The sequence below is a fragment of the Lingula anatina genome, chromosome 8 (assembly GCF_051362555.1).
Source record: "Lingula anatina isolate TDL-2025a chromosome 8, LinAna3.0, whole genome shotgun sequence".
Lineage (NCBI taxonomy): Eukaryota > Metazoa > Brachiopoda > Lingulata > Lingulida > Lingulidae > Lingula > Lingula anatina.
The window spans coordinates 15,074,701-15,099,284 of NC_141774.1; the positions used below are offsets into that span (position 1 = coordinate 15,074,701).

General features: G+C 37.8%; 3 protein-coding genes across 8 annotated transcripts; 1 reads left to right on the forward strand and 2 right to left on the reverse strand.

The window, feature by feature from the left end:
• Positions 1-2,176: 2,176 nt before the first annotated feature.
• On the reverse strand, positions 2,177-4,804 carry LOC106152053 (uncharacterized). 3 transcript variants are annotated; one of them, XM_086994588.1, is made up of 4 exons: positions 4,461-4,804; positions 3,414-4,029; positions 2,885-2,972; positions 2,177-2,531 (listed from the first exon to the last, which is right to left on the reverse strand). In XM_086994588.1, the coding sequence occupies exons 2-4, from the start codon at positions 3,918-3,920 to the stop codon at positions 2,461-2,463; spliced, it is 666 nt and encodes a 221-aa protein (XP_086850714.1). In that variant the 5' UTR covers positions 3,921-4,029; positions 4,461-4,804; the 3' UTR covers positions 2,177-2,460. The 3 variants fall into 3 exon arrangements, with proteins under 3 accessions (XP_086850714.1, XP_086850713.1, XP_013380978.2); XM_086994587.1 differs by having other exon boundaries at positions 4,377-4,804; XM_013525524.2 differs by having other exon boundaries at positions 4,265-4,803.
• A 581-nt stretch (positions 4,805-5,385) lies between these two features.
• On the forward strand, positions 5,386-8,260 carry LOC106152052 (putative methyltransferase-like protein 24). The gene is made up of 6 exons (XM_086994589.1): positions 5,386-5,588; positions 5,765-5,951; positions 6,171-6,302; positions 6,475-6,546; positions 6,770-6,917; positions 7,129-8,260. Exons 1-6 carry the CDS (start codon positions 5,435-5,437, stop codon positions 7,444-7,446), a joined length of 1,011 nt encoding a protein of 336 aa, XP_086850715.1. The 5' UTR covers positions 5,386-5,434; the 3' UTR covers positions 7,447-8,260.
• A 1,306-nt stretch (positions 8,261-9,566) lies between these two features.
• Positions 9,567-24,581, reverse strand: LOC106152047 (putative methyltransferase-like protein 24). Of its 4 annotated transcripts, none has more exons than XM_086994471.1 (6): positions 24,393-24,581; positions 22,474-22,667; positions 12,962-13,093; positions 11,804-11,875; positions 11,359-11,491; positions 9,567-10,583 (listed from the first exon to the last, which is right to left on the reverse strand). In XM_086994471.1, exons 1-6 carry the CDS (start codon positions 24,489-24,491, stop codon positions 10,266-10,268), a joined length of 948 nt encoding a protein of 315 aa, XP_086850597.1. In that variant the 5' UTR covers positions 24,492-24,581; the 3' UTR covers positions 9,567-10,265. The 4 variants fall into 4 exon arrangements, with proteins under 4 accessions (XP_086850597.1, XP_086850599.1, XP_086850596.1 ...); XM_086994470.1 differs by lacking the exons at positions 9,567-10,583; positions 11,359-11,491; positions 11,804-11,875; positions 12,962-13,093 and adding exons at positions 19,963-20,562; positions 20,824-20,971; positions 21,269-21,340; positions 21,775-21,906 and having other exon boundaries at positions 24,393-24,578; XM_086994473.1 differs by lacking the exons at positions 22,474-22,667; positions 24,393-24,581 and adding an exon at positions 13,525-13,807.
• Positions 24,582-24,584: the final 3 nt, after the last annotated feature.

A 24,584-nucleotide genomic window follows, 5' to 3' on the forward strand; every position in this document is an offset into this window, starting at 1 on the left:
GAGAGCGCCAGATTGGATGTACGTGTGTAGATCTGCTATCCCAATCGATTATCCGGGTGCCCCATTTCATCCCACGAAACCCCAGTCCCAGACATGAACGGTAAAGTTCATAATGCACAGGAAGTCGTGTTTGAGAACCCGACACGGAGCTCGGAGTTTGTTTTATACTAAGATTTATTTTGGCATACCTATGATATTAAAGAGTACAATGGGATTAGAGGCGGTTCATAACAGGCGTGTTTTACCTTTAGCTAGAGTCTAACAGGAGAGAATAAAAAAAAAACATTTAAGTGTTTAATTACTGGTGCGATTGCAGTGATGGAAATTTTGAGTAAAACATATTTGGCAAATATGCCGAGGAGATATCGTTTTTCTACCGAACACGGTTAACAGGTGGTATGATGTGCTGTTATACGGGAAAAGCTACTGAATCAAAACAAGTTGGATCGCATTCATTGATTGGCCTGCTCTGAACGTTCCTAGTTAGATGACTTCAGATGCTTTCATTTTTATTTTGTTTTGCACTGAGATAACGTTTCCCAGCGAGCAAATTATGTTGTTTTAATGTTGAAATAACCTTGAACCATAACATTGATAAGACGTTGGATAAACGTTGGATTTGAAAGTTGGATTAACGGCAGATAACAACGTTACATATCAACGTCAGATAACAACATTGTATCAACTCCAGTTGTTAGACAACATTCTTGCATGAAAAGACATTAAAATGAACTGAAATGTTTTTATTTTTGGTACAAAAAACAGGTACACAATTATAACGTACAGGGGTGGACTATAAAAACATCCAAGTTCCTGCTTTGTCTGATATTTTCAACGCATTTAGCTCCTAAGCATGGTAACCCTTTTAGCCTGGATGTGTTGAGCAGTAGGACATGTTTCATGGCTAAAATATATGAAGGGTATACATGTATGGCCTTTAAGTTAGGATTTCCAAGGTTTAGTGTATATATATATAACAAAGTCACAATCACCTAAACCTATCTATCTATAACAGGGTACCGAGAACTATCAATTTTGTTAACATCACTCCATCACATTTACAGCGAGTTATTCATCCCAGTGTTAGCTGACTTTGTAAGGAAGTTTATTGGAATGCATTTCTGAATAACAAATTAAGAAAATTCACTAGTTCACTAAAGACACAACCGTTTTTAATATTTTTGTAAAGTTAGTTACAGTATTGATAAACAAAGTATCACGTTTTCAATAATTAATATTTTAAATTACAATCCATGTCTTGCATCACGACGACCAAACAACAACGTTGAGTCAACGTCACATTATGGCGGTGTTTTGATGTGTCTGGATCAACGTTGATCTTACGTTGAATTTATGTAGATCAACGGCAATTTACCTGTTTTCAACGTTGATCCAACGTCACTATGCCTGCTGGGTTTGATTTCACCTTTGATGTCAAAGAGCACGGTAAGATGCACAGCTGTTCACATATGAACAGACTTGAGAAGCAAGGGCCGAATATATTAAAGGAGGGGCATAAAAAGACAAAATGTGTGCCTGTTAAAAGGAGTAAAGGACTTTTAACTGAAAAGAGATGAAATTTAATTGTCGACACAGATGTAAACTTTCTAAAATTATACCGTATTTTTATGCAAAAGGAAATTTGCTAAGACCCGCGAGACACCCCAAATTCGTTAACGTTCTCGTGACGTCCCTATTCAGGGGGCCGATCGTTGTCCTGATGGACTGACGTGCGTCATCCGGGATTCGAACTCGTGACTTTGTGCTTACATGATTGATGACCCTTTATATTCCTCATTTGCATCCATGCACGGTACTGACTGCGACGTGACTAAAACGCCCAACCTCTGTACTTACGAGTTTTCTCTTATAGTAATCAATCGCAATTTTTAAAAATTAATTCTGGCAATAGATTGTCATAAAACCTGCTGGGACTCCGACCAGTGTCTGCCTGTATCCAAGACAGCTAAGTTACGACGGAGCCACGGCAGCTTCGTTAATGAGATGGAAAATTTCAACCTTTTTCACGGAGAGGGCCAGATTGAGTGTACATGTTTTTGTCACAGTCTTTATACAGTCCACTTCCTAAGTGGCCCAGATCACATTCCAGTTAGGACCTGGCTCAGATCACATCCTAATGGTGTCTTTGCATTGTTCAAAAAAGCTCAACAAAATATTAAAGGGCAGACTTTTGCCTATAATCTGTACAAAACCTAACCTGCATAACATACTAACAAATGACAGCTCGCATTTAATTTAATATTTCTTCAGTAAATGTTACTAAATCAATCAACATCTATGTCCAGGTTGGTCGTAAGCTAACGGTATGAAAGTATTTCGGCTTGTGTTTGATAATTTTCATTTATGATCATTCTGACACTTTAGAGACATAGTTTGCTAGACAAAATGCTCTTCCTATTGCGATCGAGTTATTCTACAAAAATCAGCATCCATGTTATGTTAGGTATTATGTTGATTCGTCCACGTTCTGTCACCGGTGCGGGAATTGTAGTAATAGGTTTTTCCGCTGCCTGGAAAGAAAGACAGTCTTATTTCACTAGCTTGGCGTATGCATTCAATGCATTCAAAGTTTCAAACGTTCAAATTTCATAATTTTCTTTTCTATGTTTTATTAGATATTTGTTCCACGTCGTTGATAGTTTAGGACTATCAGCACTATTTCCGCCTCAAGAAATATTGCACTTTAATCTTCAAACTACGGAAACGAAATAATGTGCGGGATTCGATGGCGATATGGATATTAAACTCACCAAATATCACTCAAAAGCGGCAAACTTAAAAAAATTGTTCTTAAAAGATAAGAAGCATTAAAAATGTATTTATAATATTTAAGTTTGAGGCAAACGAATGGAAGTAGACTTACTCGGGTCCACTGCACTTGAGTCAAAAAAGTTCGTGCTTGTACCATCTGTGGTATTTTGTCGTGCAAATAATCCTTCCATGTTGGTTCCCTGGAAAATAAACTGTTGGTGAGCGAAAAGTGAACCGACGCATTTTTTAGGTAAGCATATCATTATACGTACTTTTGTCTGCATTTGACAATGGATTGATTTAAAAAAAAGCAGTTAATTTAGCCCAAAAATTGGTCCAAACCTAAAGACCTTGGCTAAAATATATTTAGTCGACTTTAAACCATTGTTAAATCTTTCAGTTCACTGAAAGGCTCATTAGACCTTTATAAAGTAGAAATAATGTCTGAACAATAATGTCTTAACAAAAATTAAGTTTCACCTTATCACGAGCGTAGCATTCCACAGCCGACAGTTTTGTGTATTGGGAAATTTCTTCGTATTTTTTTTCTTTCAATTCTTTAAAAAGAAAAGAGTTTGGATTTTCTAAGAAAATTATAGAAACGCCACATAAAGGTCCAGCATTCATCGGATTAAAGTTACCTTAAACGCAGGAGGTAAGACAATCGTGTACTGCTCCCTGGCGGCACATGTACGGTGCTCACACTTTACTCCGTTGTAGTGCATAGTGGGTAGAAAACATGAACTTCCAGGCTGCGTACACTTGCAAACTTTCTCTTCCATTTCCGCCCGAGGCGCGTGACTTCTGGCCTCTTCTTCGACAAGCCTGGCGTTTGTAATGTCAGATTTTGGGGGGCTCGATAGCACTCCTCGCATTTCGAACAGAAGAGGTGAATCCGTCGAGTCTCTTCTCAAATAAATGGAGCTGCCATAGTGACTTCTCGCCTCGATTGATTCTGCCCGTGCGTGATGTCCCCCCTCTTCTTGGTCTGTGAAACTATGTCGGCTCTGTGTTTGTGACTGCAACTGAATATGTTGCTGCTCATTATTCTGGTTATTTCTTTGGGAGGTTGACGCCCTCGGATCACCTTGGTCTCTTTGCGAGGTTACTGACCTCTGGTGGTGGTGTTGTCTACTAGCACCTGACATGACAACCGAAAGGCTTTTTTCTAGACTTCGATTTTTCACCTGGCCCTACAGATTAGGGACTGTGCACCGATCTAGTTGACTGCCACAAAATACAAGCAGCAAGATTTACCTGGAAATTATTTGGCTAGTTTACTAATAATCTTGTTATTTGCTACAAGTATAGTTAAAACTCAAAAGTTTGCATTTATGATAGAACCACATATTTGGTTTACATACATGTAGGCTACCTGTTGAATGTCTCGTCAACTTGTAATAGCTTATGACCCCACTTACTGTTTACTTGTAATAGTTTAAAACCCGCCTTAATTATACTGTTAACTTGTAGTAGCTTATCTAAAACTCACCTCACTGTTAACTTGTAATAGCTAGTCTAGAACCCGCCTTACTGTTTACTTGTAATAGCTAGTCTACAACTCGCCTTACTGTTTGTAATAGCTAGTGTAGAACCCGCCTTACTACTATTTAGTCTTGTACAGTATTCGCCTATATACATGTATATTGTATCAGTGCAATATGCTTGTATACAGTATATGTGGTTACCGGCACTGAACATTTCTCCTTCAGTTCTCTCCAGCTGTCACACTGAGGTATATAAAGCCGCATTTGTAATAGGCTTGTGTACCTGCATGTTCCACTTCGCCCAGACTGCGTTTACCGTATGCATGGTTTTGATGAATAGAGACGCAATACAGCCATTGCGAACAAATAACAACAACAATAAGAGACCCATACGCACTGCTTGCATTAATTTGGGAGAAGTGAAAGCACAATGTCCATTGTACTTCCTCCGCTTCTGCCTTTAACAATGCATTCTTGTTCATGTAAACATTATGCCGAAGAGATGCAACAGAATACGTCAGCACTGCGTAAAACTGTTTTAACTTTACTAAACAAGTTATAGATTTTTGGCCGCGTGACAGGATAAAAATGAGCCAGTCTCTCCGCCAGTTGCTTCACATTGCAGGCATGGGTTAATTCATTCTACAGTTAGTAGCTTGCTGTAACTGGTCACATTGATTTCAGATCAATTTTCATTTCCATTCATAAAATTGACTACTTTCTCCCAAAAAGACATGTAATAGCACATTTCCGAAATCTGCATCTGTTGCATGTAATAATTGAAGGCGACCAGTAAGGTCTGTTTAAGCGAGCTTCCTGAATATTGAAAATAAATTATGTTAATTATAAATATATATATAATAAATTTTGTAAATTATAATCCAGATAATGCAGAGGATAAAGAGATAGAAATAATTTTGATAAATACAGATACAGTGTAATACCGAAAGAATGATACTTACAGTATTTTTAAGTGGTTTATAGGTTTTTATATTGAGCCCCTATGTAACCGATTAAGGCGACACACTGTATAACTTACGAGAAATAAACTCATTGATCAATAATGTATATGTTATATAAAGTCTAACCTCAGATTCACATTGAAATTTCATATGAATAGTGCTAGAAAAGGGAGCTTAACCGCCTAGTATTGCAGAGAAGCTCGATGCTGGACAATGAAGTTGTATAGCCGCCTTACCTGTAGATGTCTAGTAGCAGTCGGGATAGGTATTGCCATCGTATCAGTGACGATGGTTTTCAAAAGGAAAATCTGGAGGACTACTTCGGCAGCAAGGCATGAGACAAAATCAGGAAGGGAAGCAAAGGCAAGTTTCCCGCTTATATTATTTAAGGGAAGTTAAACTCCAATGATCGTTGATTTAAAGTGGAAGTTAACATTCAATGACCAGATTGATACATCCGAAATTCAATCATTGCAATTTGGAACGCATTAACATGTTGGTTGTCCAAAGTCACTTTTTAAATTGAATTGTTGCAATAGGCAGTGAGTGAGGGGCAAGGTAAAGCCGGTGGAGCCAAATGCAAGTCAAAATACACCCATCCTTTCTTTGTGGAACTGGACGAAGATAACGATTTTGTGTATGTACAGCTACCTGTAGATGACAGAGAGACGATGGTCTATAATGGTATGACGAAGAAGGAGTATGATATATTAGAAATGGACTATCTCAGGTAAAATGAAAATTGTTCTACCTGTACTATTGAAAAAAATTACCAAAACTGCAAAATATTTGTGTAGTTATTATTTATGTTGGCGTTCAGTGTTCAGGGATGACTTTCAAGCCAGCAAAATTATGCACATGTAATAACTTCATACTATTCCTATTACAATATTATGAGACTCTTTGCGGTATAGAGTCTATTAGGATTGGCATATATTTCCCTTTGCAGATATATCGTTACCCAACAGTACGACTGCCGTGAACGGGTGCGTGCTGGGAACATAGACGAAGGCGGCTGGGAAGTATGCTTGGACCCGCCGTTTAACATCAAGAGAAACCAGTGTCTGGTCTACTCTTTTGGGTATATTTGCTAAATATACTGCTAAATTTTCATAACCATTAACATTAATTTATCAATTTATTAATAAATGTATTTATTTATCTCTTTTACCTGTACACGTAGGCCCTACTACGACCAATGTTATTTTACCATTTCACACTACTCAAAATAAATAATATCCTTAACTTGATAGGATAAAAAATGACTGGTCTTTTGATGACTTCATGGTGGAAAAGGGCTGCGAAGTACATTCGTTTGATCCAACGTAAGTTAAGTCGTTATATTGCTATGAAAAATCTATATTTTTCTTGATCAGAATAGTTCATATTTCAAAAAATGGCTTTACGTTCAAGAAATGGTAAAACCTATTTAGATTATCTAGTTGTCGGTTCTGACTTGGAAAAACATGAAGCAAATAACATTTTATATGCCGGTCGCTTTTTTTTCCTAACTGAATAATCTATCTAAATTCAATATTTTGTCTGTAGCATAGGAAGAGAAGACTATCAGAGACATACCCACAATTACTTCCATAATTTGGGCCTAGATGGTATCGATGGATTGAAGCTGATTAAAAAGCAAAATGTATCAGTGAAGAAACTAAGTAGCATCATGGACATACTTGGTCATACAAAGGTCAGTGACCCAGGCATGATGGTGTGGTCATACAAAGGTCAGTGACCCAGGTATGGGATAGTGTGGTCATACAAAGGTCAGTGACCCAGGCGTGAGATAGCGTGAATACATAAGTCGATATATATTGCCAAGAATGTGCAATCACTTGTATTACTTTAAAAATGTGGAAACCATCTTTAATTTGCCTTTTAAAATACTTTAACTGTTTCAGAAAACTATAGACTTTCTGAAATTCGACATCGAAATGTCGGAGTGGTCTGCTATAAAGACCATGATAGAAGATAGAAGTATACTAAAAGTGAAGCAGATGGCCGCTGAGCTCCACACACCGTTTAACAGTCGTGTTATACCTACGATGGAACAGATGCAGCTTATCAAGGACTTGAAGAACACTGGATTCAAAATATTCTTTTCATCGTACCAATTCAGTCCTTTCTGCAGAAGATTTTCTCCTCAAACGAAGCGCCTGGCTCACGCTTTTATAAATATACATTTTGTCAATACTAATTTTCTGAAAGAGAGGCAATAAAGAAATGACATCCCCATAACTTACTGTAAATAGGATTAGTTTAATGGTTTCGATGAAATATCACTGTCATTTCTGGCAGTTATTGTTCAAATCCAATAATTATTCCAAGGAAGGATAATTGTTAGGCATGCTTATACAAACCTGTATTTTGTCAAAACAAAGTTTTTTGAGGACAGATTATAAATGGTTTACATTATTTGTGCACAAAGACGGGAACCACTTAAAACAATAAAAAGGTCTAACTGTCACTGTCCGTTGTTTTACGCCAATCTAGATCTTTCTTGCTGTCACATGACCTGATGCCGCAGGGCCAAATCACGTGACAACATGTCTGCAGCCTTTTGAACCTTCTCTCTTCCATTCACGGAAGGCAACATTTTTACACGTACACTGTATTAATGATTGTTATGTGGTCTCAAGACATCATTAAACCAGTTAAGTGAAACCGTAAAAGGAATGGCTGCAATGCTGAATGTATATATGAAGTAGCCGACATTGCACGGAGCAGATAGAGCTAGATGTGAGCTGTGACTTGATTATTGTGATAGATTGTGTTAGCTGTGACCTGATTATGGTGACAGATTGTGTTAGCTGTTACCTGATTATGGTGACAGATTGTGTTAGCTGTTACCTGATTATGGTGATAGATTGTGTAAGCTGTGACTTGATTATGGTGACAGATTGTGTTAGCTGTGACTTGATTATTGTGATAGATTGTGTTAGCTGTGACTTGATTATGGTAATAGATTGTGTTAGCTGTGACTTGATTATGGTGATAGATTGTGTTAGCTGTGACTTGATTATTGTGATAGATTGTGTTAGCATATATACATTCAGCATTGCAGCCATTCCTTTTACGGTTTCAGATTGTGTTAGCTGTGACTTGATTATGGTAATAGATTGTGTTAGCTGTGACTTGATTATGGTGATAGATTGTGTTAGCTGTGACTTGATTATTGTGATAGATTGTGTTAGCCGCGACTTGATTATGGTGATAGATTGTGTTAGTTGTGACTTGATTATGGTGATAGATTGTGTTAGCTGTGACTTGATTATGGTGATAGATTGTGTTAGCTGTGACTTGATTATGGTGATAGATTGTGTTAGCTGTGACTTGATTATGGTGATAGATTGTGTTAGCTGTGACTTGATTATTGTGATAGATTGTGTTAGCCGCGACTTGATTATGGTGATAGATTGTGTTAGCTATGACTTGATTATGGTGATAGATTGTGTTAGCTGTGACTTGATTATGGTGATAGATTGTGTTAGCTGTGACTTGATTATGGTGATAGATTGTGTTAGCTGTGACTTGATTATTGTGATAGATTGTGTTAGCCGCGACTTGATTATGGTGATAGATTGTGTTAGCTGTGACTTGATTATGGTGATAGATTGTTTTAGCTGTGACTTGATTATTGTGATACATTGTGTTAACTGCGACTCGATTATTGTGATAGATTGTGTTAGCTGCTTGATTGTGAAGGTACGACTAGGGAGTACTGTGCCATACCCGTCGCATTATTTTGTGAATCACATCTATCGCTCATGTTTATTTTAATTACAGTAGAACCGTTCTAATTTTTATCATAGTCACTTCAATTTACAGTTGCTAAACTATGAATCATTCATCCGGTAAGATTTGGCGTTTTTCAAATGCCCCAAGCTTTCGGCACGTACAATGTGAGCTGCCGAGGCTGAATGTTGTACTGTTTTATTTGTAATAAGTTTGTCATCAATTCAATAGTAATTGACAAATTAAAGGAAGTTAAACATCTCTTTGAGTTAATGTAAACACTTGTGTGTTATTACGAATATGCTCTACTTTATCTGATAAGAAATATTGAAATATTAAAAGCCAGGTTTTATTTTTCACAATTTCACTTAGATCGTGACCTTTTTCCGTCAAATCCGTCAATTTTCTCGTTAATACAAGAACCATGCCTTACCCGACAAGAATTTGTTTTGAGTAAAAATGATCAAATGATATGTGTTCGAGATCAGTTTAAAAAAGTCCTGCTATTTGAAGCTTTTACACGGGAAACATGTACATGTATGGTAGATCATTTCAGTTCAATTTTGTTTTAAATTATAGATTTAATACAATAAAAAACCATACATGAATTCAAAATATTTTATTTTTGGCTAATATCACCAAGACTACCTCGAAGCCCGCTGAGATATATACTGTACATGTGTTTGTACTCAGTGCACGCTCTGTAGATATGGTTTTCTCTTGGCGAATAAGAACTTAATATAACATAGGGAACAAACTATCTACTACAAGAAATATAGATCAAATTTGCTGTTGTATAATTTCAAAATTCCGGTACTATTCCTCATTTTGTTTTAAATCTATTTCAAAACTAACTTTCTTCAGGCTTACACTGAATCCCCCTCCCTTTGTTTTTTGTTTGTCACGAGCCTGACTGTAAACGTATGTCATGGTTTTTGATGAAATCTTCAGGATACACTACTAGGAATCACTACCCTCAAAGTGACTAGATTTTTGTAGTGAATCGTTGTCCGTATTAGGCCTACCATCTGGAAAATATACGGGATTCTTTATCACTGCGACATAGGACTAATAACTTTGACCGTTGTGCAATGAATATGCTCTCAACTATCACAATTTATTTGTGTAAAGTCCTTGGCGGAAGTCTAAGCTCTCCGCGTACTTGTTGTTATTATTATTAAATAAGCAGAATGGGAATAGTATTTCTCTCATTAGCAACAACCTTATATAAGATGGTCCCTTTGAATATATAAAGTAAAAGTCAGAAATGCAACCCTCTTATCCACTGACATACAGTAACTTTTTATCGCTTCTCGTTCACAAAATTCGTGTTGACAAAATGTATATTTATAAAAGCGTGAACGAGACGCTTCGTTTGAGGAGAAAATTTCCTGCAGTGAGGACTGAATTGGTACGATGAAAAGAATATTTTGAATCCAGTGTTCTTCAAGTCCTTGATAAGCTGCATCTGTTCCATCGTAGGTATAACACGACTGTTAAACGGTGTGTGGAGCTCAGCGGCCATCTGCTTTACTTTTAGTATACTTCTATCTTCTATCATGGTCTTTATAGCAGACCACTCCGACAGTTCGATGTCGAATTTTAGAAAGTCTATGGTTCTCTGAAACAGTAACGATATTTCAAGAGTTAAATTGGTGATAGTTTCCGCTGATAATATCAAAACTCGTGTAAGTATTATATAAGTAAACGACCACAAAGAGTTATCGCTAACAACAAATAAACTTTCCTATCAGTTTATCCACTCTCACGATTTTTAGCATTTTCCGTATTTGATTGGGTTATTGGATTCTGCTGCGAAAGAATTGGTCTGCTGGCACTGCGAGAACAAGTGAACACCTAAATTCTGGAACCAGTTTAACTGGTGAAAAATCACAAATAAAATGTCACAAACAGGCTTTTAACATCACACAATCTCAGACCATATTAGGACCCATTCCCAATGTAACTACAGTTTTAAGTCCGCGGAGACTCTCGCAGAATGCAATCATACTAGCAGATCAACACGCTTCCTCCTGGTGTTGAGCAGAATAAAGAACAACTGATGATTACACCAGTGCTTTGGAGACAATCTGATTGCATTCAGCGAGACTCCCCACGGAGTTGGATCGACCTACGTAGATCGATAGTTGAATTGGAAATAAGCTCTTAGACCCCATTCCCACAAATTTTAGATCGATTTATCCCCGTGGGGAGTCTCACTAGATTACTGTCAGCTTAGCCGGCTTAAATATCTGTCCCGCCTATACTTAAAGCTGTAAGGGGGTAATTAACTTCCGTGCGCGGTCGGCTGACAGCAATTTAGCGTGAACCCTCAGAGAGTTAGGTCGATCTATTTGGATCGATCTCAAGCTCTCGGAATGCGCTCTTGTCCTAACCTTTGTATGACCAAGCATCTGCATGATGGTGCTGAGTTTTTTCACTGGAAATCCTTGCACTCCATCAAAACCACTTAAACCCAAATTATGGAAAAAATTACGTGGCTTTCTCTGATGGTCTTCTTTGCCTATTCTTCATAAGGTAGAAATATATTGCCATTAGATGACATGAGATGAGGACGATAAATACTGCAAGCATGCTTTTGTTTATTTTATTTGAACTGAATAATCACGCCTACAATATGACAATTATTCGTTTTACCTTTTGTCAAACAAATTTTAAAATAATATAACAAGAATTCTACGAAATGAGTCGCCCGCTTTGCTGCGAATAGTTTATAAAGCATAGTTTTTTTCTCTTTTTTTCTTACTTCTGTTTTCACATGTAAATAGAAAAAATGCCATAGCAGTATAGTGACTTCACTTTCACAATCAACTGACTTACGTTGGATCAAACGAATGTACTTCGCAGCCCTTTTGTACCATGAAGTCATCATAAGACCAGTCATCCTTTGTCCTAAAAATATTATTACCATTATTATTTTAATAAGGCTACAGGAACATACATTTCTGTCTAATGCCGTATCATCAAACTCATCGTTTTGTACTACCCTAAAGAATACACGAATTCATGTCATTCTGTAGCACGTGTCATTTAAGAAATGTATGTAAACTTTAAGCTTGCGATGAAAATATTATTCTTACTTTCAACCTATGGATAATGTTACCTATGAATCATGTTTAATCCCGAAAACTGGAGGGATTAGAAATGCAGTTTCAGTGCCAAAAGGAATGAGTGCCAACAATATGCCATACTATTCTGCTGAACATGGCCTGCCCCGGGGGGATATCCGGGATTATTTGAAGGGGGGGTCTGGATCGACAGGCCTCGGATGCGACCTAAGTGCCAATTTCCAGACAACATCCGACACATGATTAAGCCATTCATGCATCAACACCCAACCCCTTGCTAGCTCGAGCAGGACAACGCCTGTCCCCGTACTGCCAGGAAAGCACAGGCGTTCCTAGCAGCTGCATCAGGAGCAGATCCAGACTTTTCTTGTTTAGACCAGACATGTCTCCCATTGAGCATGCCCGGGATGAACTGGGTAGACGACTTCATAATCCCCAGCCACAGCCTACCACCGTCATAGAGTTAAAAGCTGCACTGGTGGAAGGATGGAGAAGGATGACTCAAAAATCCATAAAACCATAACATACGGGTAGCATATAATCAAGTCTGAAATTACCGGTAAGAAATCTATTGCTGTGTTGCTGCTGTAAATGGAGATCATTTTCATGCAAAATCTAGCGCAATTTTGCTTGATTTGGTTTAGAGTTCACTCAGAAATAATGGCAGACAACCAAGCGGACAGAATTTATCAACGGATATTTTTCTGGTTGTTTTTCTGTTCATAACTGTCGAAGTACATTGCCCAACATAAAGATTTCAACAAATTTGGCAAATCAATCTGGTGTTGAGTGTGTTACGTCTATCCAAAGCCTGCTATTTCACTTTTCTAGAACGTCCGAAATTATCAGTTTAAGGAAACATTCGTATGTTATTCGATTAAAACGAAAGCATAAAATATAGCAGATATACCCAAAAGAGTAGACCAGACACTGGTTTTTCTTGATGTCAAACGGCGGGTCCAAGCATACTTCCCAACCGCCTTCGTCTATGTGCCCAGCACGTACCCGTTCACGGCAGTCGTACTGTTGGGTAACGATATATCTGGAAACAATAAAAATACAGAAAACATATTCTACTCATTCAGATATAAGACACAATTTAACCCTCTGTGTAGGCTATATGAAACCCAACATTCAACCAGTAATCTTATCAGGTACCAGTCTTGAGGTGTACAAAATAAGCTCTGAACATTCCATTAGTAAAATTGATTCAGGCATATTTCCTCAACGGTTCCTGGATAAAGTGTGCTCTGTTGATAATGGTAAAATGCTGATTTCTTTTCAGGAAAATTCTTTTTTATGTATTATTCCACCCCACTGACATCACCGTCTTTTACCCATTTAACCAGTCACTTGAGCAACAGATAATCGTAAAAACACTTAAGGACAGAGATATCATTAAGCGATCAATCATCTACACGTACTTCGAGACGACATTTTAGCAGATATTGAAGTAATTAAATTTCACTTTACCTGATATAGTCCATTTCTAATATATCATACTCCTTCTTAGTCATAGAGCCATTGTATACGATCGTCTCTCTGTCATCTATAGGTAGTTGTGAATATGTAAAATCGTCATCTTTGTCCAATTCCACAAAGAAAGGATGGGTGTATCTTGACTTGACTTTGACTGCTTGGACTGACGTTTGTGGTTGCCACTGCAATATCTGGGATAAATTAATATCATGTACAGTGAGGCAAAATGGTATTACTTTTATGAAGCCTTTACAAACTGTAGTAATGAAGACGTGAATAGGCCCAAGGAGCATGGGAAATCAAAACAACCTGACGTTACCCTCAAGGAATGCAATGAAAAAGGATATATTCTCCAGAGCAGTAAGGTAAAACTTGATATAAACAAAAAAAAGTGACATCATGCACTTTGATTATACGATACCATATGAAGTGAGTATCAGGCCCAGATGAGGTTGTCACTGAAATGCTCAAATCACTAGGTGAAACAGGTATTGACACAATACACAATCTTGTCAACAAGATCTACGACTCTGGAGAAATACCTGATGACATACTCAAATCCATTTTCAAAGCACTGCCAAAGAAATCCAGTCCTGACCCCCTTCGATTTCTGGTCCCCTTTTGAAATTAGAAATTTGACTAGCTGAATCACAGTTCTTAACCGTACCAAATGGCACTGTTCGCCCTCTAAATTGCAAACATTTTTCTGGGCCCTTCATCCGGTCACGAACCCCACGCCAAATAATCCTGGATCCGCCCCTGGAAACCGGATATATAGGCTGGACTGTGATCGACATAGAACAATTAGCCTTATGAGTCACACCCTTAAGCTACTGCTCAAAATCATACTTGAACGGTATCGCTCCACGATAAGATCGGAGAAAGCAAAATGTCGATATAGACTTATGTCCGACAGTCGTACAAGAAATGCCATCTTCATACATGTATTATGCATACTTAACGAACGAAGCATACAACACAAACAGAACATATACATCTGCTTCATTGATTAAAAGAAAGCATTCGACCGTGTTAGACACCAACAACTCTTCCAAAGGCTCAAAGGCATCGGGCTAAATGGAAAGGACTACCGGGTCATCTGTAAGCTCTACAACCTCTACAATCTCTACAAAAGGGCGCAATCAAAAATGCCGACGGCCTTACTGAAAAGACTGAAATCAATTATGGTGTGCGACAGGTGTGAGTGATGAGTGATTTCTTTCAGTCTTCATAGTGAGCAGATACTCCGTCACCTTAAGGACACACAAGACGGTGTACTGATCAATGGAACACGCGTCAACAATATCAGATACGCGGACGACTCTACCGCTCTTATAGCTGACAGCAAGGAAGGCCTCCAAACACTCCTAGGTCTTGTTTGGCATGCCTCTTAGAAAGAAGGACTTGAGATCAACTGCAGGAAGACCTTTAGCATGGTTATCTCCAAAGGTTGTCAACCTCTATCATGTTACCTAGTACGCAATGGAATCCCTATTGAATAAGTCCATTCTTTCAATTACCTCAGGTCAATATTGACGCCGGATGAAGGTGTGAAAAGGAGATCAGAAGACTCATAGCAATGGTGAAAACTAGTTTCAGTCAAATGTCTGCAATATTTAAGGATAGGGGGAATATCAATGGTGCTAAGAATTAGACTTCTCAGATGTTTTGTATGGTCCATTCTTTTGTACGGTAGTGATTACGGACTCTCTCGGCTGCAACGACGAAAAAACATAATTGTTGCAGAGATGTGGTTCCACCGTCGAATGCTACGTATCTCGTATAATGCTCATGAAACTAACATCTCGGTTCTCAAGCAAGTTGAACAAGAACGACAACTTGTCTTATAATTATAAAGGAAAGACAGATAAAACTCACCGGCCATGTTATTGGAAAAGGCCAACTCAAGGACCTCAAATTGGCTGCAAAGATTCCTGGGAAGGAAACTAGAGGGAGACAAAGGCTCCTGTTCCTAAAGCAACTAAAGAAAAGCACAGGAATGAACACACAAAAAATATGGGACGCAGCAAGGAATCAGACGCTGAAACTGGCATCTTAAGTCGCCGAGGGTCGAATCGACCATGGCACCAGCGAGAGAGAGAGAGAGAAAGAGAGAGAAAGAGAGAGAGAGAGATTGAGAATTTGCAGGATGACAGACAAATTGGCCCACCTAGAGTTTCAGCAGCAAAAAATAAAGGCACTATAGTGCGCCATATGTTTTTACTTATGATTTAGGGGTTGTGATTTTGATGGTACTACTGCGATTGGTACATTTTAGAAAGAGTTCTGTTACCACGTGAGCTGACAGTTTACTGTGAAGCTAGACTAAATGCCCAAAATCTTGGATATTAGTCACAATGCATCACCTCAATCAAAAAGAGGAGTGATAAGATCTTTTAACATCTGCTGAATGGGATATATAAGGAAGAATCAATCATGCTAGCCGATAGATAAAAGGTGAATATTTTGGAATTTTAAGATAGCATGGATGACATACCTTTGTTCTTCCAGGGAAGTAATCACTATCATTAACTGACACCAGCAAATTAATCTATTTAATTAATATTTGTATTAAAGTTCGGTGTAACAATTACCCACGAATTAACTAATCTATTGGCTCCGGCGTGACACAAGTTCCGACTCCATTATCTACAGGGAATCTATGCGTGCCAGCGGCTGCTACTGATTTACATACAAATGGTTGTGCAATGTTAACAGATGATATGCATCTGTCTGGGGCATACCTATACGCCCCTATAGAGGTTAAAAATGATTTATGCAATACAGACATCCATAAGATAACAACATGTTGACTAACTGTGAATACACAATATGGAATTGGTGCAGGATTCCACAATCTTAACTGGTATATGTATATCACACAATAGGCCCCCTTCTTTCTTAGTTGCGTTAACGTAGATTTTGTACTAATAAATTCTAGTCTCTATTTCATACTGTACCGGGATATAGGGTATTCATGATAACGTTCATGTCCTCCGGCGTTTCACTGAATATTGTGCATGCAGTGGCTTCTGTGTAATTCTAAATCCGCTTTGTTCTTCTACAAGTAAATTACTGATTTCGCAATAAGCTAGAATTCTGCTGTTTATGACCGAACTACATGCAAAATGTTTTTCATGCTGCACACAATAAACTTATTCCTCCATAGTTAGGCTGAATTCTTGGATCAAGTTTACCGTCTTTAGGTACGGGGATTAAAATGGCACTTTTCCACTAACTAGGCGGTATTACCGCGTCAAAAATAAAAGGACAATCTGCAGTGCAGCTGTTAGGGGGTAATTAGCTTTACCTCCTAGCTGATTCGGTAGGCGTACAGACAGACATTTAAGCCGGTTAGTTGATAGCAATTTACTGAGATTCCCCAGAGAGTTAGACCGATCCAGATGGATCGATCTAGGCATGGGAACCCAGTCCAAGACAAGTGATCCCAGTGGAGTATTAAAGCCCACAACCTAGTACAATGCCGTACTAGGACACACAGCCCTTCCAGGCAAATATCAACAGTGAATCCAACCATAAAATTTAAAAGGTCTCCTTAAATGTATGTGGTTTGAACAAATATAAATGCACCCTTAGGACATACAGATAATTATTCAAAAAGAGAATAACATTGCTTGTGTACGAGAATCCCATCAATTTAATACACGGATGGCGCTTCAGACAATAGGATAACCTCACTTGTATTTCGCATACAGTGTTGCCTGTACTTTCATTCGCTTTAATGCGTTTCATTTACAAGATTTCGGCCCTACTTATCAGTCAACCCTGAATGATATTTACTCGAACTGGTACACCAAATATACTTGAAAAAGACAAAAAATAAAAAAATAAATAAAAAGAAAGAAAGAAAATAATATTATTGAAATATTATTATTATGAAATATTAATTACCCCCTTACAGCTTTTAGTAGGCGGGACAGACGCTTAAGCCGGCTAAGCTGACAGTAATCTGGTGAGACTCCCCACAGGGATAGATCGATCTAAAATCTATGGGAATGGGATCTTAGACTGGATTCCCATCCCTAGATCGATCTAACAGGATCGGTCCATCTCTGCGGGGTGTCTCGCTAAATTGCTTTCAGGTTAAGTGTCTTAGATGGCTGGGACGCCTTCTAAAGCTGCTAAACGATAGTTAATTACCCCTATCAGCTTCAGTAGGCGTGACATACATCTAAGCCGCTTACGTTAATTGCAATGAAGCGAGAAGATAGTTGGATCCAAAGTAAGTACGATAGAGTCTGGGAATGGTCTCTTAGGGAGCATTACTATAAACCCATCGTACTAGTTGGTTCGATTTAACTCTGCGGGGATTCTAGCTAAATTGCATTCAGTATGAAGGGCTTAAATGTCTGGTACGTCTACTCAAGCTGGTAGTGGGTAATTAATGATGGTCAATTACCACAAGTAACTCAAGGGGGCGTGCCAGACAATTAAGCTGATTACACTGAAAGCACTTTAGCGAGAAACGCCGCAGAGTTAGATCCAGTTACTATAATGGGATTATGGGAACGCAGTCTTACGCTTAGCATTGTCCCGTATGGTGTTCAACCTGTAATTATATCTTAGGGACCATTCCCACAGGTATTTGGATCGCTCTATCTCCCTGGGGAGTCTCACTAAATTGTAATCAACATAACCGGCTTATATGTCTGTCGTGCCCATGCTAAAGCAGTTAAGGGGTAATTATCTAAATACCACTAACTGATTCGGTGGGCGTGACAGACATTCAAGCAGGTTAGTTGATAGCGATTTAGACCCCATTCCCACAGATTTTAGATCGATCTATCCCTGTGGGGAGTCTCACTAGATTACTGTCAGCTTAGCCGGCTTAAGCGTCTGTCCCGTAAGGGGGTAATTAACTATGGTGCGCGCTCGGCTGACTGCAATTTAGCGTGAAACCCCAGGGAGTTAGGTCGATCTTAATCTAAATCTCTGGGAATGCACCCTTAGTGAGACTCCAGGGAGTTAGACCGATCCAGATGGATCAATCTAGGCATGGGAACCCAGTCTTAGGGTTGGTGCGTACCTGTACTTATGGAAAGAATCTCCTTACGGACTTTCCCCACTTCAGACGTGCAATGCACTGTATATATAGGTCCACTCGCTTTGTCTGCTTTTCCAAAAATTGTGGATTTACCGAACTTGATAACACATATAGCCCAAAATTTTCACAGGAAACGGGCTTTTTTGACTCTTTTGCCTACAGAAAAAAACTTTTCCTCTAGAATTTTAAAAAAGTTATTAACTTGCCTACCTTACTAGTACTCACCGGTTGGTGGTTTTCAAAAAACATTCTGACTCTTCCAGAAATGATACATAGGACTATCCCAACGACCAGCCCGGCAATTAAATCAGCGCTCAACCTCATGTTATTTCGTCTGGTACACAATTATTACTCTGAGCTCTAGGGCATGTGTGCGTCAGATGTAATACTAAGCACAGTATACTAGTATATTAAACACGGCGTAGGATAACAGTTATATAGGGCAACTGGTTAGAAAAACTTAACGTCATGTGAGTTATTTGTGACATTTCAATGAGTCCGCGTCACTAAGTAGTGCGATTTCACGACATCTGCGATAGCTAACCTAAAAACTCGTCCTTACAAATAAACCCTTTCCAAAACAAACCGGGATTATTTGAGTTTTCTTTTTGTATAGACACTAGGAAAAGACACGCTATAACTCCCGATTTCAAAGAATGGCTGAAATATGAACAGTACCATGGCCCATAGGAGCCTACGCGTGCGACGCCCCTTAACATGCGAAAACGACATGCACCGTGCCTATTTCGTATGTTATTAATAACTATAGCAGCGGAATTGACAAGACCCATGCCGCATTCGTCTTTAACTATAGAGCTTTGAGCCCAAAAAATCTTGCATTTATTGGAGCCAGCAAGTTACGAAATCAGCATGACTATGTCAATTTCGTGTTTTATAAGATGCAGAGTATAAGACAAAAGCAGCGTGGGTCTGGACAATTTCGCATCTATGGGCCTCAGTGAATGACGAACTGGACATAAACGTGTGAATTTCGAGTTTTATAACATAGCCATTTCAAGCTTAAAGAGACAAACGCCACATGGGTTGTGTCAATCTCACATCTATGCAGTTCAGTAAGTGGCGAAACAGACTCAGCCTTGTCATTTTCGGGTCCCAAAGCTCAGTAGTAAAAGACGAACGCGGCATAGGCCTTGTCAGTTCTGCTGTTATAGGGATTAATAACATACGAAATAGGCACGGTGCATGTCGTTTTCGTATGTTAAGGGGCGTCTAAAAGACGCACGCGTAGGCTCCTATGGGCCATAGTAGAACAATGTTGTACAGGGCGACCCCGTACAAAAAGGATCCCTTTATTATTATATCATATCGTACAAAGTCATTTTGATAGGGCCAATGTGCAATGCATATGCCCTTAACTATCGCAATTTATTTGTGTAAAGTCCTTGGCGGAGGTCTGCGCTCTCCGGGTGCTTTTCTAGTTATTGTTATTATTATTATCAAGTTAGAAGAATGGGAATGATAATTCCCTCATGAGCAGCAGATTTATTTTACATGTGTGTCTTCCTTATATTAACAATAAACTACAAAGTATCAGCCGAAACACTAGTAGGTCCATTCGAATGTATAGAGTTAAGGTCAGATACGGCAAAGTTATCCTTGGTCACCCACCTTATCCACTGACACTTTTTTTATCGCTTCTCGTTTACAAAATTCGTATTGACAAAATGTATATTTATAAAAGCGTGAACGAGGCGCTTCGTTTGAGGAGAAATTTTCCTGCACCAAGGATTAAATTGGTACGATGAAAAGAATATTTTGAATCCAGTGTTCTTCAAGTCCTTGATAAGCTGCATCTGTTCCATCGTAGGTATAACACGACTGTTAAACGGTGTGTGGAGCTCAGCGGCCATCTGCTTTACTTTCAGTATACTTCTATCTTCTATCATGGTCTTTATAGCAGACCACTCCGACATTTCGATGTCAAATTTCAGAAAGTCTATAGTTCTCTGAAACAGTTTTAAGATATTTCATGAGTTAAATTGGATATGGTTCCCACATTTTAATATCGAAATTCTTCTTTTTTTTTAAAGTAATTGACCACAAACAGTAATCGCCAACAATAATTACACTTTCTTAGCAATTTATCCACTCTCATAATTTATTTTTCCTGTTTGAAAAGAATATAACACATAATTTACAAGGGTGTATGGATTCCGCTGTAACTGAATTAATGCGGTGGCACTAAATGAATGAGCCCTTATACTTACCTTAGTGTGACCAAGCAACTGCATAATAGTACTGAGTTTTTTCACTGGAAATTTGCGCCTACCCATACGCTTCAATCCATCGGAACCACTTAAACCCAAATTATGAAAAAAATTAAGTGACTTTCTCTGGTAGTCTTCTTTTCCAATTCTACAGAAGGTAAAAATATTTGCGATTAGATGAGATGCTTTTGTTTATTTTTACTTACCAAATGAAAGTACGCCCACTATATGACAATAGTTCTATTGGTTTTACCTTTCGTTGACGTGAAATGAAATAATTTAGATATATAACAAGAATTCAAAAAATAAGTCATAGGCTCAACCGCAAATTGTTTATATAACGTATATGTTTTTAGTTTGTTTTTTTTTTTCTTTTTCTTCTTTCTCTTTTTTATATTAATAAATATAGATTTTTCATAGCAATATATATAATGACTCTACTTACGTTGGATCAAAAGAATGCACTTCGCAGCCCTTTTTCACCATATAATCATCGTAAGACCAGTCATCCTTTATCCTAAAAACATCATCGCCATCAGTATAATCATTCTTATTCTTATTCTTATTTACATTATCATTATTTATTATTATACAGGAATATACGCATTTCTGTCTAATGCAGAATCGTCAAATTTATTGTTTTGTTCCCAAAAGAGTACATTGATTTGTCGCAGCATTAAAGCATGGACCTAACTAACTCTAGTTAGGTCCATGATTAAAGTAATGCAATTCAAGTTTGTGGCGGAGTGTTTTATTTTGCGTTTCACTAAGGATCTATAAGGCTGCCTCATATATACTGCCTGACCCCAGGGGTCAGCACTGTTCTGTTACACAAATGCTGAATAGCCGCTGCGATATTTCAGAATACAGGTATCAAGCATCAGTTTAAGAAAACGTTTTATGCTTCTGCTATAGAAACCAAGCCTTAGTAGATATACTAAGCAGATATACCCAAAAGAGTAGACCAGGCACTGGTTTCTCTTGATGTTAAACGGCGGGTCCAAGCATACTTCCCAGCCGCCTTCGTCTATGTTCCCAGCACGTACCCGTTCACGGCAGTCGTACTGTTGGGTAACGATATATCTGAAAATGGTAATATTGAACATTAAAAAAATACTATACTCCTTTGAGTTTCTTGATAGGAAGGGGATACTTTCCTCAGTATTGCATCGTGTTATTTATAAATAATACAATATACCCACACTGAAATACTACCTCTATATGAAAGCCGTCTTTCAACCAATAAGTCTTCTAAAAAAGAAATATAGGCGCTAAACATTTGAATAGTAAGACGCATAGATTGCAATATTCTCAACGGATTTTTTTGATAGAGTGTGTATTGTTAATAATGGTAAAAATGCCGAATTTTTTAAGTTTTTTTTTTTTTTTTTTTTTTTTTTTTTTTTTTTGTAAAGCGTGCATTGTAAGCCTTTAAACAATTAAACAGTGGCCTAAGCAACAGTCAAATCAATCGATTAAAGTGTTTAAGTACATAAGCTTTATCGATCGATAAATCAATCAATCAATCAATCAATCAATTGGACCTATACAGCAGATCAACACGTTTATCATGTACAGGAACTTCAATGCAGCGGTAATCTATGACATTCTGGCAGATAGGCCTATAGAAACAAGTTAATGTCACTGTACCTGAGATAGTCCATTTCTAATATATCATACTCCTTCTTCGTCATACCATTATAGACGGTCGTCTCTCTGTCATCTACAGGTAGTTGTAAATATACAAAGTCGTTATCTTTGTCCAGTTCCACAAAGAAAGGATGGGTGTATCTTGATTTTGTTTTGACTGCTTTGATTGACGGTTGTGGCTGGCGTTGTAATAGCTAGAAATGAATTCAAGCCATGAGTTCATGCCATGCACCCATACAGTGGGGAGCAAAATGTTCTTAAACATTTAAGCTGGCCAAGTTGACAGCAATTTAGTGAGACTCTCCAGGGAGATAGATAGATCGACCCAAATATCTGTGGGAATGGTCTCTTACATTTATGAAATACCAGAGCTAAAAAATTGGATCCATAGTGAGTTAAGTAAGGATTATGGCAAACCAAAACAATCTGAATTGAGAGCCACAAAGGATGCAATGGAAAAATACTGTGCAATCTTAAAAACTTGTTATAAACAAAAAAGTAGACATCACTTTCTTTGATGATAAGATACCATAAGAAATGAGAATAAAATTTTTGTTGTATAATATTTGGTTAAGTAATTAAATGAAAGGTATTGCATGGAATATATTCCACTGCACGGTATATAAATAAATGAACATCATACAGTATTTTAAAATCTGACATTTATTCAATGCCTTTGGTGCCTTTGATGATATCTTAAAGTTACTGACAAGAGTTATGATCGTCAAAACAGCGAAACTGATTTATTCGTGCATTGCATTATTCAATAATGCATCTGCCGTTTTTCTGAATGAAAGCAATAAAAGCACCATGAATATATAAAATATAGGCGCTTAGCATAAGGATAGGCATCTCGGCGCGATAATCGTCAACTATACAGCTTTCTATGTAACTTCGTCCCTGCAAGAGATTTCATCATAAAATTTTGCATAGGTGTATGAGGTTTGATCCTGTGCCGTCATTTTGGTTTAAATGTTTTTGTCATGGAGTCATGAGCCCGTAATAACAATGCTTCATTAAACAAAGGTATTGTTTTTCCTTATTTTAAAACGATAAAATCTAAGGTTTTAAAGAAAAAATGCTGGCAGGGTTTTGAAGTACTTAATGATGTCATAAAATTGGCTTAAAACGGTTTTTGCAGGTGCTCAGGCAAAAGGGAAATTTGAAAAATCTATTTTTTAGCCCAAAATCACAATTATAACGTCATCGGTAAAATGACGTTCGAGTAAATGCAAAAGAATTAATAAGATAATTATGTTACATTATCGGACTACCCTTTTCAGACCAAGTAATACTAAAATCTAATTTTGTTACTCCTAACAAAATGCTTTTCAGTCAACCCCATCCAGTTTCATGTTTAAAAAAAGATACAGAGCATATAAATTGAGCAATATACGGGCCTGTACATTGATGCGGTATTATTTTCAAATCACATTATCGCTATCTATTCACTCACTTATTCATTTACCGCTTCTATTTTCTCTAACTCCATTTTAGTACTATCATTTACATTACTTTAAGGGCAACTGCATGGGATTTACCCGCCAAAATGGATTTCCCCAGGGAAATAAGTAATTTTCTTGCACTAACGAATATTTATCAATCCCTTTCTGCACTTGGGTTCAACCTTTAATTAAATTTATAAAGGTTGATTTAGTGTCAAATGACTGGCCAGTCACCGTCGACCATTTTTCCTAAGTTCCAATGGAAGTATTAACAACATGTACACTCCAGAGAAAGTCAGAGGTTTATCGTTTTTAAGGTGTATTTAAGGTTTTACAAGAAGCTTTGGATGGCAAAAATAAACATTTGGTGGACATTCATGGACAACCATGGAGTGTACCTTTAATTCATTTAATTGCTTATATGCATCATTATACAGTATTTGATAGAATAATTAACACTGACACAATACTCACCGTCGGATTGTTTTCAAGTAACGTTCTTAATTCTCCAAAAATAAGAAACAGGACTATCCCAGCGACCACCCCGGCAATAAAATAAGCGTTCAATCTCATGTTATTTCGTCTGGTACACAATTATCACTCTGAGCTCTAGGGTATGTGTGTGTGTGTGTGTGTGTGTGTCAGATGAAATATCCACATGCGTAT

What these genes read in the sequence shown, in the direction of transcription:
- LOC106152053 (XM_086994588.1), bottom strand. Translation starts at nt 3,920, where the DNA reads ATGTCAGGTGCTAGTAGACAACACCACCACCAGAGGTCAGTAACCTCG. An exon ending in TCTTACCTCCTGCGTTTAAG is followed by an intron (nt 2,973 to 3,413) that starts GTAACTTTAATC and finishes TTTATTTTCCAG; the next exon opens with GGAACCAACATGGAAGGATT. An exon ending in CTCAAGTGCAGTGGACCCGA is followed by an intron (nt 2,532 to 2,884) that starts GTAAGTCTACTT and finishes CTTTCTTTCCAG; the next exon opens with GCAGCGGAAAAACCTATTAC.
- LOC106152052 (XM_086994589.1), top strand. Translation starts at nt 5,435, where the DNA reads ATGAAGTTGTATAGCCGCCTTACCTGTAGATGTCTAGTAGCAGTCGGG. An exon ending in TGTCTGGTCTACTCTTTTGG is followed by an intron (nt 6,303 to 6,474) that starts GTATATTTGCTA and finishes TTAACTTGATAG; the next exon opens with GATAAAAAATGACTGGTCTT. An exon ending in GTACATTCGTTTGATCCAAC is followed by an intron (nt 6,547 to 6,769) that starts GTAAGTTAAGTC and finishes TTTTGTCTGTAG; the next exon opens with CATAGGAAGAGAAGACTATC.
- LOC106152047 (XM_086994470.1), bottom strand. Translation starts at nt 24,491, where the DNA reads ATGAGATTGAACGCTTATTTTATTGCCGGGGTGGTCGCTGGGATAGTC. An exon ending in TACTTGAAAACAATCCGACG is followed by an intron (nt 22,668 to 24,392) that starts GTGAGTATTGTG and finishes ATTCATTTCTAG; the next exon opens with CTATTACAACGCCAGCCACA. An exon ending in AGTTGCTTGGTCACACTAAG is followed by an intron (nt 20,563 to 20,823) that starts GTAAGTATAAGG and finishes AAACTGTTTCAG; the next exon opens with AGAACTATAGACTTTCTGAA.